General features: G+C 46.0%; 1 protein-coding gene across 1 annotated transcript; it reads right to left on the bottom strand.

Annotated features, from left to right (window-relative positions):
• Positions 1–734: 734 nt before the first annotated feature.
• Positions 735–11,411, bottom strand: TACR2 (tachykinin receptor 2; the record flags this gene model as incomplete). Its single annotated transcript, XM_083866992.1, has 5 exons — positions 735–998; positions 3,017–3,213; positions 3,905–4,061; positions 7,206–7,400; positions 11,008–11,411. The coding sequence occupies 5 exons, from the start codon at positions 11,409–11,411 to the stop codon at positions 803–805; spliced, it is 1,149 nt and encodes a 382-aa protein (XP_083723118.1). The 3' UTR covers positions 735–802.
• Positions 11,412–14,980: the final 3,569 nt, after the last annotated feature.

Here is a 14,980-nt window from a genome sequence, read left to right as displayed (position 1 = left end):
ATCCATGAGCCCTGACCAAGCCAGTGGGCATCCCTGGCTACTGACTCTTCTGAGAGCCTCGCTCTCCAAATTAGGCACCACAATTAATGTGAAGGAGAAATCACTTGAGCACCCTTTAACAGGAAAACAACATCATATTTTGGGACAAGGTTATAGAAATCCATGCAATGGCAACATCTTAAGGAACTGTGTCTGCTGGTGAAATTGCAGGCATAAAAATCCCAAAGTTCAGAAAATGTTGAGGACAGGCTGGATTCTTCAGTCTGGATGTGTAGTATTTGCCTTTGTTGTGAACAGGCTTTGGTCCACAGTGTTACCTGCCTTGGGGCTGCTGAGCTGTGGGACTCGGCTGCCCACACAGCCCCGGGGTCCATCCCAGCTGGGCCACCAGCCCCAGCCTTTCTGCTCCATCAAGTCTTTCCTGAATTAGAGTGCCTTGGTGGAACAGAAATCAGGAGATCACAATGTAGAATAAAATAATTTATATCCTACTGATTGGCACTGCCTCAGATCTGCTCGACTGATTTTTTGACCTCCTGGGCCTGATGTCTGTTCTGTATTGCAGTTGTTGATGTAAGGGAGGGCTAAACTTGTATCCATAGCTGGATGATATTTAGACCTAATGCATAGGTTATCAACACACTGGCAGTGTGTTATCAACACACTGCCTTTAATGCTGATGGCATCTAAAGAGGTCCTGTAGGAAACATTTGCTCCAGACAAAGAGACCTGCCTCAGGCTTCTACAGATCTGCTGCCCTGTCATGGAGTATGGGGATAGAGCCAGAACCAGGAGCAGGAAATCAAAGTGTTAATCGGGTGAGGGTAAATGATGTCTTCTCTTTCTCATTCAGCTGAGTTTCTGTGTTGAAACTTGCTATTCTTGAATTCCTGTGGATTGCCTGGTAAGAGGATGGGGACCTAAGTTTAAGTTTGTCTTTTTCTGTTGCTCTTATGCACGGACACCACCGGAAGGCCAGCTTGAAGCCAGAGCGAAACCTGCAGAAGTGAGAAAAGCAATTAAATGGTGAAATGATCTTTCTAATTGCACAGAGAATGAATAAACTCATGGCTTGGTTCTACCTGTGAATGACTATGGAAATAAATATTTCTACTGAAATCAAAGGAATGAGGTGAAAAGCTAAATGCATAAAACCATGGAGGGATGTGCATTAGGAGTATTTTATCAGATTTCCTTGTATTTTAAGTAAACATATAAGATCAGTGAAGTGGCAGGGTGTTTGATGTGCTCAGGAGATGGTGCTGACCATGCTGGTAACTGCATTTGTCAGACAAAGAACATCTTAGGAAAATACATGCATTCACCCATTGGTAGCTTTTTAAAAAACCTGAATGATTAAATGAGGAAGCTCTCTGCTTTCTGAGAGGGGAGGGGGAGGAGGTTTGTTTCACATTAAACACAGTTTGGGTGAGTGGGCTGCAAACTCTTCTTTTGCGAGCTCACAGGCTGGATGCTGCTTGAAGCACTCAAAGGAGTGAGCCTCGCAGCACTGCTCTGGAGTTAAACGTTCGGCTGGAGCACTCCCAGTTCACTCCTGTGAAACTGCACAGGAGATGTGCCGGCAGCCATTCATTACCTCTGAAGCTCGCTTCGAGCAGCGAGGCTGAAGAGAGATTGGGGGTTACGGGTGCAGGATTTGGCACAAAGATCCACGGCAGCCAGAGCAGCTCCCTGCGCCCTGCAGCCCTCCCAGCGCAGAGCAAGAGGGACATCTCTTGGCATGCTGGGGTTGTGCTCCCCCGGCTGCTCCCTCGTGGTGGCACCTCCCGATGGGACCTTCACGGCTCACCCGTGAGCTGCTCTTGCTTCCCACCCATGGGGGTGAGCCCGGGACTGCCAGGCAGGCTCAGGACTGTGCTGGGGGGTGGCCTGGGGAGAGCAGGTGGCTGAGCCAGCCCAGCATTAGCTCAGCAGATGCAATGCAGGGATTACAGATCCCTCCCTTGGAAACAGGATGGTCTGCGTGTGGAAATGGGTGCAAATGTGGCTGTGCTGTGATCCTATGCCTGCTGCCTGCCCTTTATTCAGAGACAGAAAATACTAAGTGCTGAGTTAAAGTCTCAGAGTGTATCCTGTTGGGAAAGATTAATCAGGGAAATCTTATAAATATGATTGCTTAGCAAAAGATTCTGAAAAATATGAAACCTGTAATTGAAATAGAAATGGAAGCTTATTCTGAGTTGTAGGATACCGAGTCTTAGTTACTATATAACCTAAAGACAATAGCCTAGCCAGCTGAAGGAGAATCCCTTTGGATTGAACAATACCTTTCTGCTGGCTAAGGGATCCAAAGGTCAATGTAGCAAAACAGAAAAGTCTAAAGAGTAGTTTTTAGAGTTTAAAATATAACACATGGTAATGTAGTAGTTCTTATAGGCTGGATGTAGATTCTATAGGGTTTTGTGTCTTGTATTGGTTGGTCACTGTAAATTAGAATATTCATCACAAAAGGAGATATAATGTATTGTAACCAGAACCTCCTCTCTCTTCGCCCTCTTCACTCTCTTGGCTTTCCCTTGCTCTTCTCTCTTCACCTCTCTGGTCCCTGCTCTCTTGGCTCTCCTCTTCGCTCTTTCTCTCTGGACCTCGCTCTCCTTTCCCTGCTCTTACCTCTGTTCTCTTCCCCCTGCACTCTGACCCCTGCCACGTTGCTCTAGCTCTCTCCCCTCTTCTTGCCAGCTTACCCTCTTGCTCTCTCTCTTTCTCTCTCTCTGGGACTTCCCTTCAGCCAAGGCTGGAGGCTGAAGGGAAGGCCCTTTCTACCCACGACCCTTGCAATAAAACCACATATTCTAGAATATCTCAGGTTTGCAGAGTACCTTGTCCCCGATATCAAATGCTTCTACAGTATCCCATCTCACATTATTAGCATAGGGTAAGTTAAGTTGTCCAGTTGGCCTAGGGGCTGCAGCTGAAAATCACATCTACTCTCCAGAGATTTACAGTATTTTCAGGCTGAGAGTTTTCTCTGTGCACACGTGTTCACACTACGCACCTCTGGTTCAGGCAGCAGTATATGATGGGGTTGTACATTGTTGAACTCATGGCAAGGAGGAAGACTGCAAGATACACCTGCTGAATGTATTTCTGCTGGTAGATGTCTTCTTTGAAGCTTCCCAGGATGAAGTATATGTGGTAGGGCAGCCAGCAGACAGCAAAAATGATCACCACTACCACCATTGTCTTCACAAACTGGGAAAACAAAACCAAGGAGTTATTCCTGAGCCCTGGGTGACTGGGCTTGCTGGGGCAGTGGGAAGTGCTGGTTTCACTTTGAGGCTGGTTTGCCCTCCCTGAGTGCAGGGTATGGAATGAAACCATGCATACCATGTGCAGGTATGGCAAAGAAACCAGCCCTGGTGATGAAAACTGGGAACAGGGAGGGAGTGCCCTGGCGATGGAAACTGGAACAGGGAGGGAGTGCCCTGGTGATGGGAACAGGGTGGGGGTTAAAGCAAATGTTCCCCAGTGCACTGAGTGGACTCTGCAGAGGAGCTGGTTGTAGCTACACCAGAGAGATGTGCAGGAAATGAGATGGCTGCTGTTAGGCTGAGACTGCTCCACTCTGTCCAGAGCTTTACCCTTGTTTATCCTGTTGGCATAAACGTCTGGGTTCTCTAGAACATGAGATTTACTCTCTAAGGGCTGCTGGCAGCTGGCCTGTTGCTCTGAGTCTTTCTTCCTTGAAGGCTGGCTGGTGCACACAATTCCTATTTTTTATAAACCTGCAGGCTGATGCCCTTTACCCCAAAACCAAACTATTTTGTTAACCTTTCAAGCCCAATCCCACAAGATTTTGTACCAAACTCAAGCTCTATTTTGGAGCATGGAGGCAGCAGGGCTGGTGTGCTGGGGGTAATTAAAGTTAAGTTTCACTTCTGACCTTTTTTTTGGCATTAACTTGGTGTTCATAGCGGACTCTGTTCAGGTGGTTGCCTGGAGCCGTGCTGTTCCATAGAGTAATTCCTATAATGCTGTATGCCACAAACATCACCATTAAAGGCAGTAAATAAATCAACACAATCACGGCAATGTGATACCTGAAAGAGAAGAACAAGCAGTTTTTCACAGTCAGTATGGCTCTTGGAGAGCTCTTTCAGACATTGTCTTTTGGATATGTATGCTGGCTCCTACTAGCGAAACCACAAAGAAGAAATTTTGCCTATAATTATTGTTACTGGGACTTCTGTAAACATCTCTCTTGTGGTGTAATGGGGAGTCCTTAGGCTGGATTCTCTGCTCTTTCAAGACAGAGTAACATCATTTATCTTCTAGCAGAAGATTTCAGTCCAGGGCCACCTGCACTGAGCTTTGCTATCCCACTGCAGCCAGGAGAGAGAGAAATGGTGGTAAAAGTACAAGCCCTTAAATCACAGACATGGGAAATAAATAGTCCAAAAACTATTGAGTAACTTGAATACAGTAGTGGCAACAGTGGAAAAAAGTCACATCACGGACTGCAAAGGGCATCTGGCTGCTAACAGGGTGCCCAAAGATGCAGATAGTGAGGAAGGGATGTTGCCTGTATTTGTGTAGCTGGCTGTTTTTATTTGTGTGAGCACACACAGTTAATGTACCACCAACAGGCTACAGGGTTGCTGCTCCAGCTGAAAGCACTGGCATCCCCTTAACTGTATTTTAACCTCAGTCCTTTCTAGTTTTCCATGTCACCCCACAAACTTCTGCTGGTTCCCTCATGCTGGGGGCTGATTAGTTTAAGCCACCACCATTTATGGGAAGGGAACAACTTGCTCACTCCATTACAGCAGCTGTCAAAATAACATAAACAGTGTGAAAAGTAGGAGTAGGCAGGAGGGCTCTGGCACATGCTGCTGGCCGTGACCCCAAAAGGCTGGGGGGGTGCAAATGGTCTTTCTCAGTCTGACAAATCTCTGGGGTAACTCCTCACATTGGTGCTTTGCAGAGCACTGCTGAAGTGGGTCCTCAGTGGTGTTTGTTCCTTGGGGTGGCTACAAATGCAAGACTGGTGGCTGCATAAAGAAAAATATAATACTTGTGAAAAGTGGTGAGTTTGTCCGTGCCTGTCTTGCACTTTTTCCTATTGTGCTGAGAGTGACTCCTCTTTTGAAGGTCTAGTGCTGTGTGTGGAGTGCAGCAAAGCCCTTTTGGGGTTCAATCCTGGGAGCAGGAAGGGAGTACGGGAGCTTGAGTTTGAGCACACATAAAAAGAAATTTTTAGTCTTGTAGCTTTACTACTTTGCTGCAAAGTTAACCTGCCACCAGAAGAAAAATCCATTGGGGTTAAGGTTCTTTACTCTAGTTAAACTTCTGTATCCTTTATATCCAATATTTTTCAGGCACTGGAAGCCAGAAGTACATTGTTTGGGGTTTTAAAAATTATTATTATTATTTAACTTTTTTCTGTCATAATTATACCCATCTTTCCTGCAGAAAAGGATCTTCCTTCATTCTGAAATCTAGAAGTCTTGAAAGATGGGTTTACTCAACTGCAAAGGATTCAGAGGACACACACTCAACACAGGCGCCCAGTTCTCAATTTTTTTCTTTTTTTTTTTTATTATTATTATTATTTTTTAAGGTTTCTTAGTATTTCTTTTCCCTGTTATTTGGACTAGTGTATGAATGGCTGCACATGGCTTTTTCTCTATGGTCTGTGTTGCAGGCATCTGTCCCAGCAAATCCATCATTCAGGATGATTTCTCGGGGGGCAATGTTTCCAACTTCCTTTCTAAGAGAGATACCAAACCCTGAGTATCTGATGCTGCTCAGGGAGACAGAGCTGGTGAGTGAGATATTGTGGTCAGGAGCTGCTGCTCTTCAGCTGGAGATCCCAGAAAGGATCTGCCCTGCTGTTTGCCACATTCAGGACCAGCCTTTTCAGCCCACAGGGATTTTGTCAGCATGCTGGGGAATTCTTGTGAATCCTTTCCATGCCCTGGAAGTGGGAGAAATAAACCTCATGCTTTTCATCTGAATAAAACAATCATCAGTGACTCACATATTAGTGGTTATCTATTATCCCTCTTACATAATTGACAGGAGCCTGTCACTCTCTGCTCCCCAGCAAGTACCAAAGGGTACAAAAAGTACAAAAAAAGGTACAATAGGAGCCCCCAGGAGGAGCATCACCCAGCATGAGAGGTTTGAGCCTGACTTTACTCTTTACTCAACTGGGAACAACTGGCTACCACTGCCTGAATATGCTGCAGCCTGGCCAAAATGACTTGGCACATGTTCATGTGAAAATCAGTTAGTTTGGTAACAGGTAAGTTGAGGAGGCATCCAGCTGTCTGCCAGAGATGAAGAGTGAGCAGGGAAAATGTCCCACGTGCATGGAGCTGGGCAAAAACCTTCACAGTGGTTTTTGGTTTGAAAAATTGGTCGCACTTTGTGAACGGATTTATTCCTTTTCCTCAGTTCTTCCATTGCTACTTTGTATAAATATGTTTTTCTTGATAAATTTCTCAAAGGTGCACCACGTGCTTGGAAGGATGAGTAATCACAGCAGATCCCCCAAGAGCAGGGAACGGCTTGTTTCATCTGTTTGAACAATCTTGCTTTCGAGCAGGAGGAAATCGCTGTGAGGCTGAGAGACTTTCAGGAGCACAGATGTGTGCCCAGATAAATACGTCTATAAAACCTTAGGATGTTTGAAACATGCTGCTCTTGGATTTTATTTTCCTTTTACCCGCCCCTCCCCCCCCCCCAACAAAGAGCAGCATAATTTTTAACTAATTACGTGGCTTCTCAGCATTAAAGATACCCAGTTTCCTCCTGCCTGATGGAGGAAGAAAATCCAGAATCTTTGAGACCATGATTTACTGGTTAGAGCTTTATAACTAGAGCTATATATTTATAAGCTTAGAGACTTTTTGCACTGCTTTCTCTTAAATTCCCCAAGCCCTGTATGTAGGGTTTCTAGACATTATAGACATTATAGACATTATAGACATTATATACATCATAGACATTAGACATAACCTGTTTTCAAAGCAGGGGAGGATGGCAGGTTCAGGATTACTGTGAACCATGATCACCTGGCAGCTTTTTCCACAGCTGGCTTAATTGAGTCTAGATGGGCTGCCCCAGCCTCACATTCTCCTGCTCTCTCTCCCAGCACTCTCTATAGCCAACAGTTTGGAGATGGAATTATTTTCCTGGTTAACTTTTGCCTGAATTGGGAGTTTAATGGTGTCTCTTACGCCAGCTGGTGCTTGGATCCAACGTCATCAGGCCAGACCACGATGCACTTCATGGCCCCATTGTCCATGGTGATCTCGGCGTAGAAGCACTGCGGGAAGGCGAGCCCGAACGCCACCAGCCAGATTATCCCAATGATGACTCTGGTGGTCCCAGCAGAGAGCCTGGGCTTGAAGGGGTGGATTATGGCCATGTACCTGTGAGAAACAGGCAGGGCTTTTATAGAGAAACAAAGGTAGTGCTTTTACAGAGAAATTGGCAATCTATACAACAGAGAAAGTGTAAGGACTCACCAGGACAGCGTTGTGGCCTTTATTAATATAGACATTTTGACAGGTTCCAGGACATAAATAATAAGGAACTAAATCCTTTCTGAAGAGAATGATCGCAAGTCTTAGGGCAGGATATATTAAACCCACCTGGATGGATGTTTCTGTTGTGAGGAGGAAGCAGTCCTTTATGTCTTCTGCACATAGTCTTTGCAAAATTCTTAGGGAATTTTTCATAGAATCTTGGAATGGTTTGGGTTGGAAGGGACCTTAAAGACTACCTAGTTTCAATCCCCAGCCATGGGCAGGGACACCTTCCACTATCCCAGGCTTCTCCAAGCCCCATACAACCTGGCCTTGGACACTTCCAGGGATCCAGGGGCACCCACAGCTTCTATGGGCACCCTGTGCCAAGGCCTTACCTCCCTCATGGGAAGAATTTCTTCCCAATATTCCATCTAACCCTGCACTCCAACAGTGTGAAGCCATTCCCCCTTGTCATGTTATTCCAGGCCCTTGTAAAAACTATTCTTGCTGTTCTTTTGGGGTTTTTTAAGTTACTTTTGCAAGTGCCTTACAAAAAAAAAAAGCCCAGCCAGACATGCTTTTCCCTCCTAATTATGTCAATCTCTGATGCTTTGTATTAGCACAGGAGCAGACTGGGCTCTTGAGTATCCTTCACCCCATTTTTTTCCCCACTGATTTTTAGCTGTGGAAAACACTAAAAATTGTGATTTTTACCTCTGTCAGTAACTGCCTGAGCACTTGTGCTTGCAGTGGATGGAAGGGCTGACCCTTTCATCCCACACCTGCTCAGGGCCCTCACAGCACATCTGACTATTGGATTACTCATGAGCCCGGGGTTCTCTCTGGTTTTAAGTTCCCTGTGTGGAAATGCACGGTGTTGTAATGAGTACATAATCAATTATGCATTTCTTGTCATGCTTTCCCTATTCTTTGTCATGGTTGTTACAAAGGCAAAATGAAGTGGAAAATGCCCATTGCCTCCTAGTTTTCATAGCAAAAATCTGACAAATTGTGCTGTCTCTTGGCCCAGCCATTTGTAGGGAGCTCTGCCCAGCTGCTGCTGCAGAAGAAGCAGCACAGTGAGAAATCCAGGGCTGCGCAGCAGCAGGGCCTTATTTAGCTATAAAATTTTCATGTCACCTCACTTTTCTTTTGCTTGCCCTAGGCAGTGTTATACAGTGCTGGAGTCTGGTCAGGGAGGAATCCACCAGTGGATATTCTCCAGAGTGTTTTCCCACAGAAGTGCCTGAAATTATGATCTGTGGCCCTCAGTGAATGACAAATCCTGGGAATAAACTATGCCAGCCACCGTGCTGGCACTGCAGCCTGTGTCGCAGACATCAAAGGTGTTACAGGGCTGGGTGGAGGCATTCCCACTCTGCCCAGTGTGCACCCCCGAGGCAAGCTGCAACTTTAGGTGAGCTCTGCAAGCTGGGAGAGTTACCAAACTTGCTGAGATCTCCTGGCCCCTCTTGCTGTGTGGCAGCACAGCCCTTGCCCCCCTGCTGCTCGTGCTCCTTGTGCCCTGTCTCAGTGCCCCTGTGACGTCCCAGGATACTGGGACTACAATCTTGGCACCCTTCCTCTGGCCCTCATACATGTAGGCAACACAAGCTGAATTTTGGACCCTCTTGGGCATGTTCCAAACAGGTCACAGGAGACTTTGCTAAGTGGAGTGTGAAACTCGAGCTGATCGATAGGATGCATTTCTGCCTCGGGCGCTGCAGTGGGAACATCTGCCCTGGAAATGGGGAAATTGAGTGATCCTAAACCCAACACGGAGCAGTACCACCAGGGACCTTCCCGTGGCAGTCAAAAATTACTTAGAGCCATCACTTCTTAGCCTCCTTCCTTAAAATAAACCACTTGGGAAGAAGTTGTTTTCATGGAAGTTAAACATTGGAGCTGGAGTGGACACGAGTTCTTTTAACAATAAATGGAAGCATCGAGTTTCCAGGAGACCGTGTCAGGATCTATTTTAAGGCTAAGCAAAGAATAGCTAAATATGGTTTGCAGCGAGGTGCCAAGTTCTCTTTCTGATCTTGCCATGTGACTGAAGAGATTTTGGCTATATAGGTGCTTTCACCAAAAATCCCCAAGGAACAAGAGTAGGAAGACATGACTACAGGCTGAAACGGCTTTTTAAAAGTATTCTTTGGCAGATAACATAGATAAAATAGCAGGTACCAACAACCCTTGATTTACAGCCAGGAGCAGCAAAAGAGTATTTGAGTCTAAAACTGAACTGCCATCGATTCTAAATAGGGATTTGCTTTCATCTGGACAACTGCAGACTGACAAGCACGTCCCTCAGCCCTGTCCTTGTGAGCTGTCCCATACTGTGCCCTGTCCCCACCTCCTGCCTAGGTTTCCGCGGGCATTAAAAGCCCTCCTCCCTCTCCTAGCCTGTTTATCTGGTATGATAGGTCTGTGATTGTTTCCTGAGGCTGGGTATGCCGGGGTGATCACAGCTGTGAGCTGGGGAGGGGAGCTGGGGGGCAACCCCTGAGATTCAGGCAGAAAAGCTTTTCAATTTGGATGGCTCCAGAGGGGAGCTGGCTCCCCTCCCGAGGGAGCTGCAAGGGCCCTTGTGGATACGGGCGCTTGATAAGAAACACAGGAAACCTGGAGGAAACTGCAAAGTCATCAGCAGGGCACTGATAAAGGAGTGCCGGTATTTCTGGACGCCGGGTCAGGCTGCCCCACGGAAGTCCTTCACCGCCAGGCTGCAGCAGGGAGAGTGGAAGTCAGGCAGGGAAGGCAGGAAGGAAGAAGGGTAGAGAGCCTAAAGGGAAATCACCTCCTCTGCTTCTTACACACAGCATTGCCTTTAAGAGAGGAAATTTGCACAGACTTCTGGCCACTTTCTAGTAAAAGGGAAAACAGCTTCATGCTATTTAACAATGAGCTGTAAACACAGTCAGACTCCAGAAATTAAAGCTTAAGTAAAAGTGACTTGGCAGTTGGAAGTGAATTTTATGAAAATACCAAATTTCTCCAGAAGTCAAACAGAATCACTGTAATTACTTCCCTCCCTCTTGGAATAAGTAATTCTAGTGAACCAGGGGAGCACATTCTGCCATTTCTAATCTAATTGCCATTATTTCTGGTGGTTTGCTGGACTCACAGCAGGATTAGGGCTGCTGATAGTTTTAGCAGCCTGCAGCATATTCTCCTTTTTCCGGATATATCCATCTTATGGTTTAGAAAAGCCCAACAAAGCCACAAAAGAGTTTTCAGGATGACTGGGAAACTATTTATGATCAATAATGTGGGAACAAAATATCAGCCACCTCCACTTGTTACAGATTTGGGTGTGATTCAGAGCAGGGATAAAAACTAGATGATCACACCATAATTAGCATCACACCCCACAGTCTGGCACTCCTTCCACTTTGCTGATAAGGCACCTGACAGAGTGGGGGCCAATTGCACAAACTATTGCAATGACTATTTTATGACTTACAGGGGATCTTTTCAGACCTTCTCTTCTCCATTCGCCTCTTACCTCTCTGCAGCCACGGCTGTCATGGAGTAAATGCTCACAAACACCGCCGTGATGGGGAACCAGTTCTGAAACCTGCAGAATTCCTCCCCAAAATACCAGACATTGTGACTGGCATAGATAAAATTGAAGATGGTGTTGAAGGCAGACATCAGCAGGTCGGAAAGAGCCAAGTTAACAATGAAGTAATTGGTAGCGGTCCTCATCCTCCTGTGCGCCAGGATAATCCAGATGATGGTGACATTGCCAACGATGGATGTGACAACGATGAAGGAGTAGGTGATGGCCCACAGAGCAATCCTCCACCCTGGCTGGGTGAACTGGGTTGCTGCCGTCCAGTTGCCGCTGTCCTCGAGGGAGCCAGCCTGAGAAACGTTGCTCGCGTTAAAAACGGAAAACACGCCCATGGCTTTTCACTTCTTGTAAGTGTAAAAGAAAATCTTCTGGCATCTGCTCATTTCCTTGCAGTAGATGCTGGTGGTATGAATTTCCATGCATTTAACCAAGTGCTGTTAAAAAGACATGGGAATGAGCTGTCTCATGTCCTCTTGTCCTGTTTTCCAAGTGATGCAATGCAGTTCCAGGAGGAGATGAGCAATGCCAAGGGCCTCCTCCTTCTTCCCTGGCATTTTAACCTACGCTTGAAAAGCGAAAACTAAAACAACCCTCTTCTTCAAGTTTCTTTTTCCTCTAAAAAAGGAAGAAAAAAAGGGAAAGGAAGGTGTTTTCCAGGCCAGTGGCAAGTGATGTCTTCCTTTAGATTATTTTAGGGACAAGAAAACATAAAGGGAAGCCAAAAAAAATACTCCAACCCAAGCAGAAATTCTTTGTTAGGGGAGCAGTTTTCTAAAGCACCAGGTGTCTGAATCTCCTGTAGTGGGACTGAGGACATTTGCTGTTTTTTCCCTGTGTAACTATTAAGCGCGAGGCAGGAGTTGCACTGGGATAAAATCTCAACAGGTTTTAAGGGGACTTGAAAGGAGGTGGAGTCTTTTGCAGGGGAAAACTAAACAACCAATTTGACATCGAATGAAATGTGGCAAAGTGGTACGTGAAGCTTCCCACCCCCACTCCACTCAGTTAGTTTTGAATAACTTTTGCAATGGCCTCGTTGCTCTACCAGGATTTTAAAGCCTTACATGCAAGGGTAGTTAGTTACTTTGCCAGGTTTACCAGTCCTGCAATCCTCATATTTCTAGGACCCTTCCTGAATTCCCGTGAGCTCTCATAGCAAGAGAGAAACTATATTAAATGCAATTCAGCAAGATCCTTCATTTTGAATGGCTGCGTCCCCTTTTCCAGTGTGTGCTGTAGGAACTTGGTGACTCCACCATGCAGAAACTTCAGGTTCTCATAGGAAAGAGGAACCCCTGACTCTGCTTGGAGCACGGCGCTCTTGCTGATGTCAGCTTTAAAGCAAAGGGTGTAAACATAAGAGACACACCGAGGCTGAGATTTCCACTTGGCACTGACTCCTGCCTGCTCAACTGGAAGCTAAAGGTGTTTCAGGTATGAAAACCTGCCTTCAGGATTCAGAAGCGCCTGTAGTGCTTCTGTAGTTTTCCAGCCCCTGGAGCTGCTGGAGCTGCAGCCTGTGCCAGGCTCTCCTGTAACAGGGCAGTGTTTATCAGTCCAGGATCCTTTATACCAGCTGAGCCTGGAATCTTTCCTTGCTTCATTAATTTCTGGAGGCAGCCTTGAGTTAACCCATCACCTAACCAACTCTTTCAAGCAGGTTTTCTCTGTTACAATATTGCCCAAGTGTTGCTTTTAAAGAAATCAATACTTGTAGTCCTGCATGTAATGTCTCCTTCTCTTCACAATAGACTTCCCTGCAGGTTATCCATCTCACTTCCCTACCCAGAAACTGAAAAGGTACACTTGTACATATCTTTTAGTGTGCATTGCAAAGCTCTTCCAGGTGCTTCTTCAAAGTCTTACGCTGACAGCTCATTAAACAGCTTAGGGACCTTCCACTTTCTGTATGCAGTTCAGGAGGGTTGTTCACGACTTGCAATATGAATTCAACAGCTAAAAGTGTTCTTCATTTTTTTTTCTACATGCTGTCTCAAATCCCTGCAAATTTGAAGGATTATAGGAGCAAAAACCTCCATACATTTCGCTGGAAATGTGCATTAAAGTGCTTTATCAGTTATGGAAAGTAGAACAGAAGCAAGAGCTTAGAAAAAGGGCTGCATTTATTGACCATTCAGTGGTGAAGCTGTAACCTCTCTCAGCTGACTGTGAAGATGGTCAAGGAGCTGAGGTTTCTTAGGAACCTTCTTGTGAACCATCTGCCCCGGTATCTGATCTGTTACTCAGGTGATAATCGAAGAGCAGCCACCCTTTGGTCAACATTTCATCATACGAGTCAGGAGTGATTTGCCTTCTTGTATCCACACCTGTCAGAGACCAGGGCATCCCTCTGGATGCCCTGGAAGGTCACAGACCTCGGTAGAGAGGCCTGGGACCTGAGAAAGAGGGTCTGGGGTCTGTGCAGAGGGGTTTGAGACCCTGGCACAGAGCCCAGGAGGACACAGTCTTTGATTTTAGTCCATGAGAAAAACTTCCAACACAGAGAGGAATTACAACTCACAAATGTATAACAGACAATAGTGTAGCTAATCACCGAGTGGAAAGTTTTGTAGGTTTGGGTTCTTAGAATTAGGGAACATGATGGAGGATTTAGGGTAGAACCCTGAGTTCTTCTTGTTCTCCCTTGGCATCCATTTTCTGCAGTGACGTGGGCACAAGGTAGTTTGAGGGGATTGGGTCAAAGTAGAAATGACCCTTCTAGTATAGGCACTAGGCATTGGTATGAAATGGTAAATAATAGACATGTAGTTATCTGTATAAAAGCAATGCCCCATCACAGGGGGAGTCACATTGTGTCCGAGCTGCTGTGAACACCTTGGCCGGGCACAGAGAAAATTGTGAGATAAGAAATAATAAACACACGAGAAACCAAGAAAAAACAAGACCTTGGAGACTCTGTTTCATTCTTGTGCCGAGCACAGACTCAGAGCCTTCAGAGGGCAGAAAAGACTCCCTCGAACCACCACCTGGAATCTCGGGCAAAGAAAACCAAACCCGAGACACACCCACACCTTTTATTCGTTTGCTGGTTGTGCATTGACAAGGTTATTTATCACCCTGGAGCTCGGCCAGCGATTTAGTGTGTGCTATCAGCCTTTTGACTGGAAAACTGGAGCAATTTTTGACACAGGTCGGCTCCAGATTCCTCAGGGAAGCTTCTTTTGCCTGAGACAGTAGGTAAAACCTTCTTTGCCAGTGGTTTTGGAGTTATCCCAGAGAAAGGGACTACCTGAGAGCAGGGGGTTTGGGTTTGGCTGGTTTCACTATTGTTTTATTATGGGCAGGATAGTCAAGGCCAAATGTTACTGTGCTGAGTCACCAGTCCCAGGTCTGAGCAAAGAGTGAGAGATGCAAACAAAAGATGTGGGTCTGCAAGGTTAGGAAGGGTGATTGAGGGGTGCTTTGCGTTTTGGAAACATAATACATGGTAATATAGGCAATAGAGGCTTTAATTGTATTGCAAGTGGTAATATAGGCAATAGAGGCTTTAATTGTATTGTAAGTTGGACTCTGCTCTTGAAGGAAGAACCTTTGTCCAAGGAACAGCTCTAAGAGCAGGACATGAGGACCATGAGCATCCACTTTGGGTGGGGCAAAGTGCAGCTGGCCTGCAGCTTCATTAGCCAGACATGGGCTGGAAGGAAGCAGCAAAAATGCCTCTGGTAGCACTGAAAAGGTTTGGATCTCTCTAACATGGTTTGGTGGAGGGCAAGCTGTAGTTCACTTCTTTCTGCAGAGCTCCTAAAGCCCTGGGGCAAATGCTCCGCATTTGGTGTCTTTAGGACAACCCCTGCTGATGAGTGAGGAAATGTGGAAGTTACTGATCCTTAGCATGAACAAAACCACTGCTAGTTGTGCTGTTGGATGGTCCCAGGAGCAG

The sequence above is a fragment of the Zosterops lateralis genome (assembly GCF_965231275.1).
Source record: "Zosterops lateralis genome assembly, chromosome: 8".
Classification (NCBI taxonomy): Eukaryota; Metazoa; Chordata; class Aves; order Passeriformes; family Zosteropidae; genus Zosterops; species Zosterops lateralis.
Note: the sequence above shows the minus strand (reverse complement) of the source record. Positions and strands in the feature narration are given on the sequence as shown.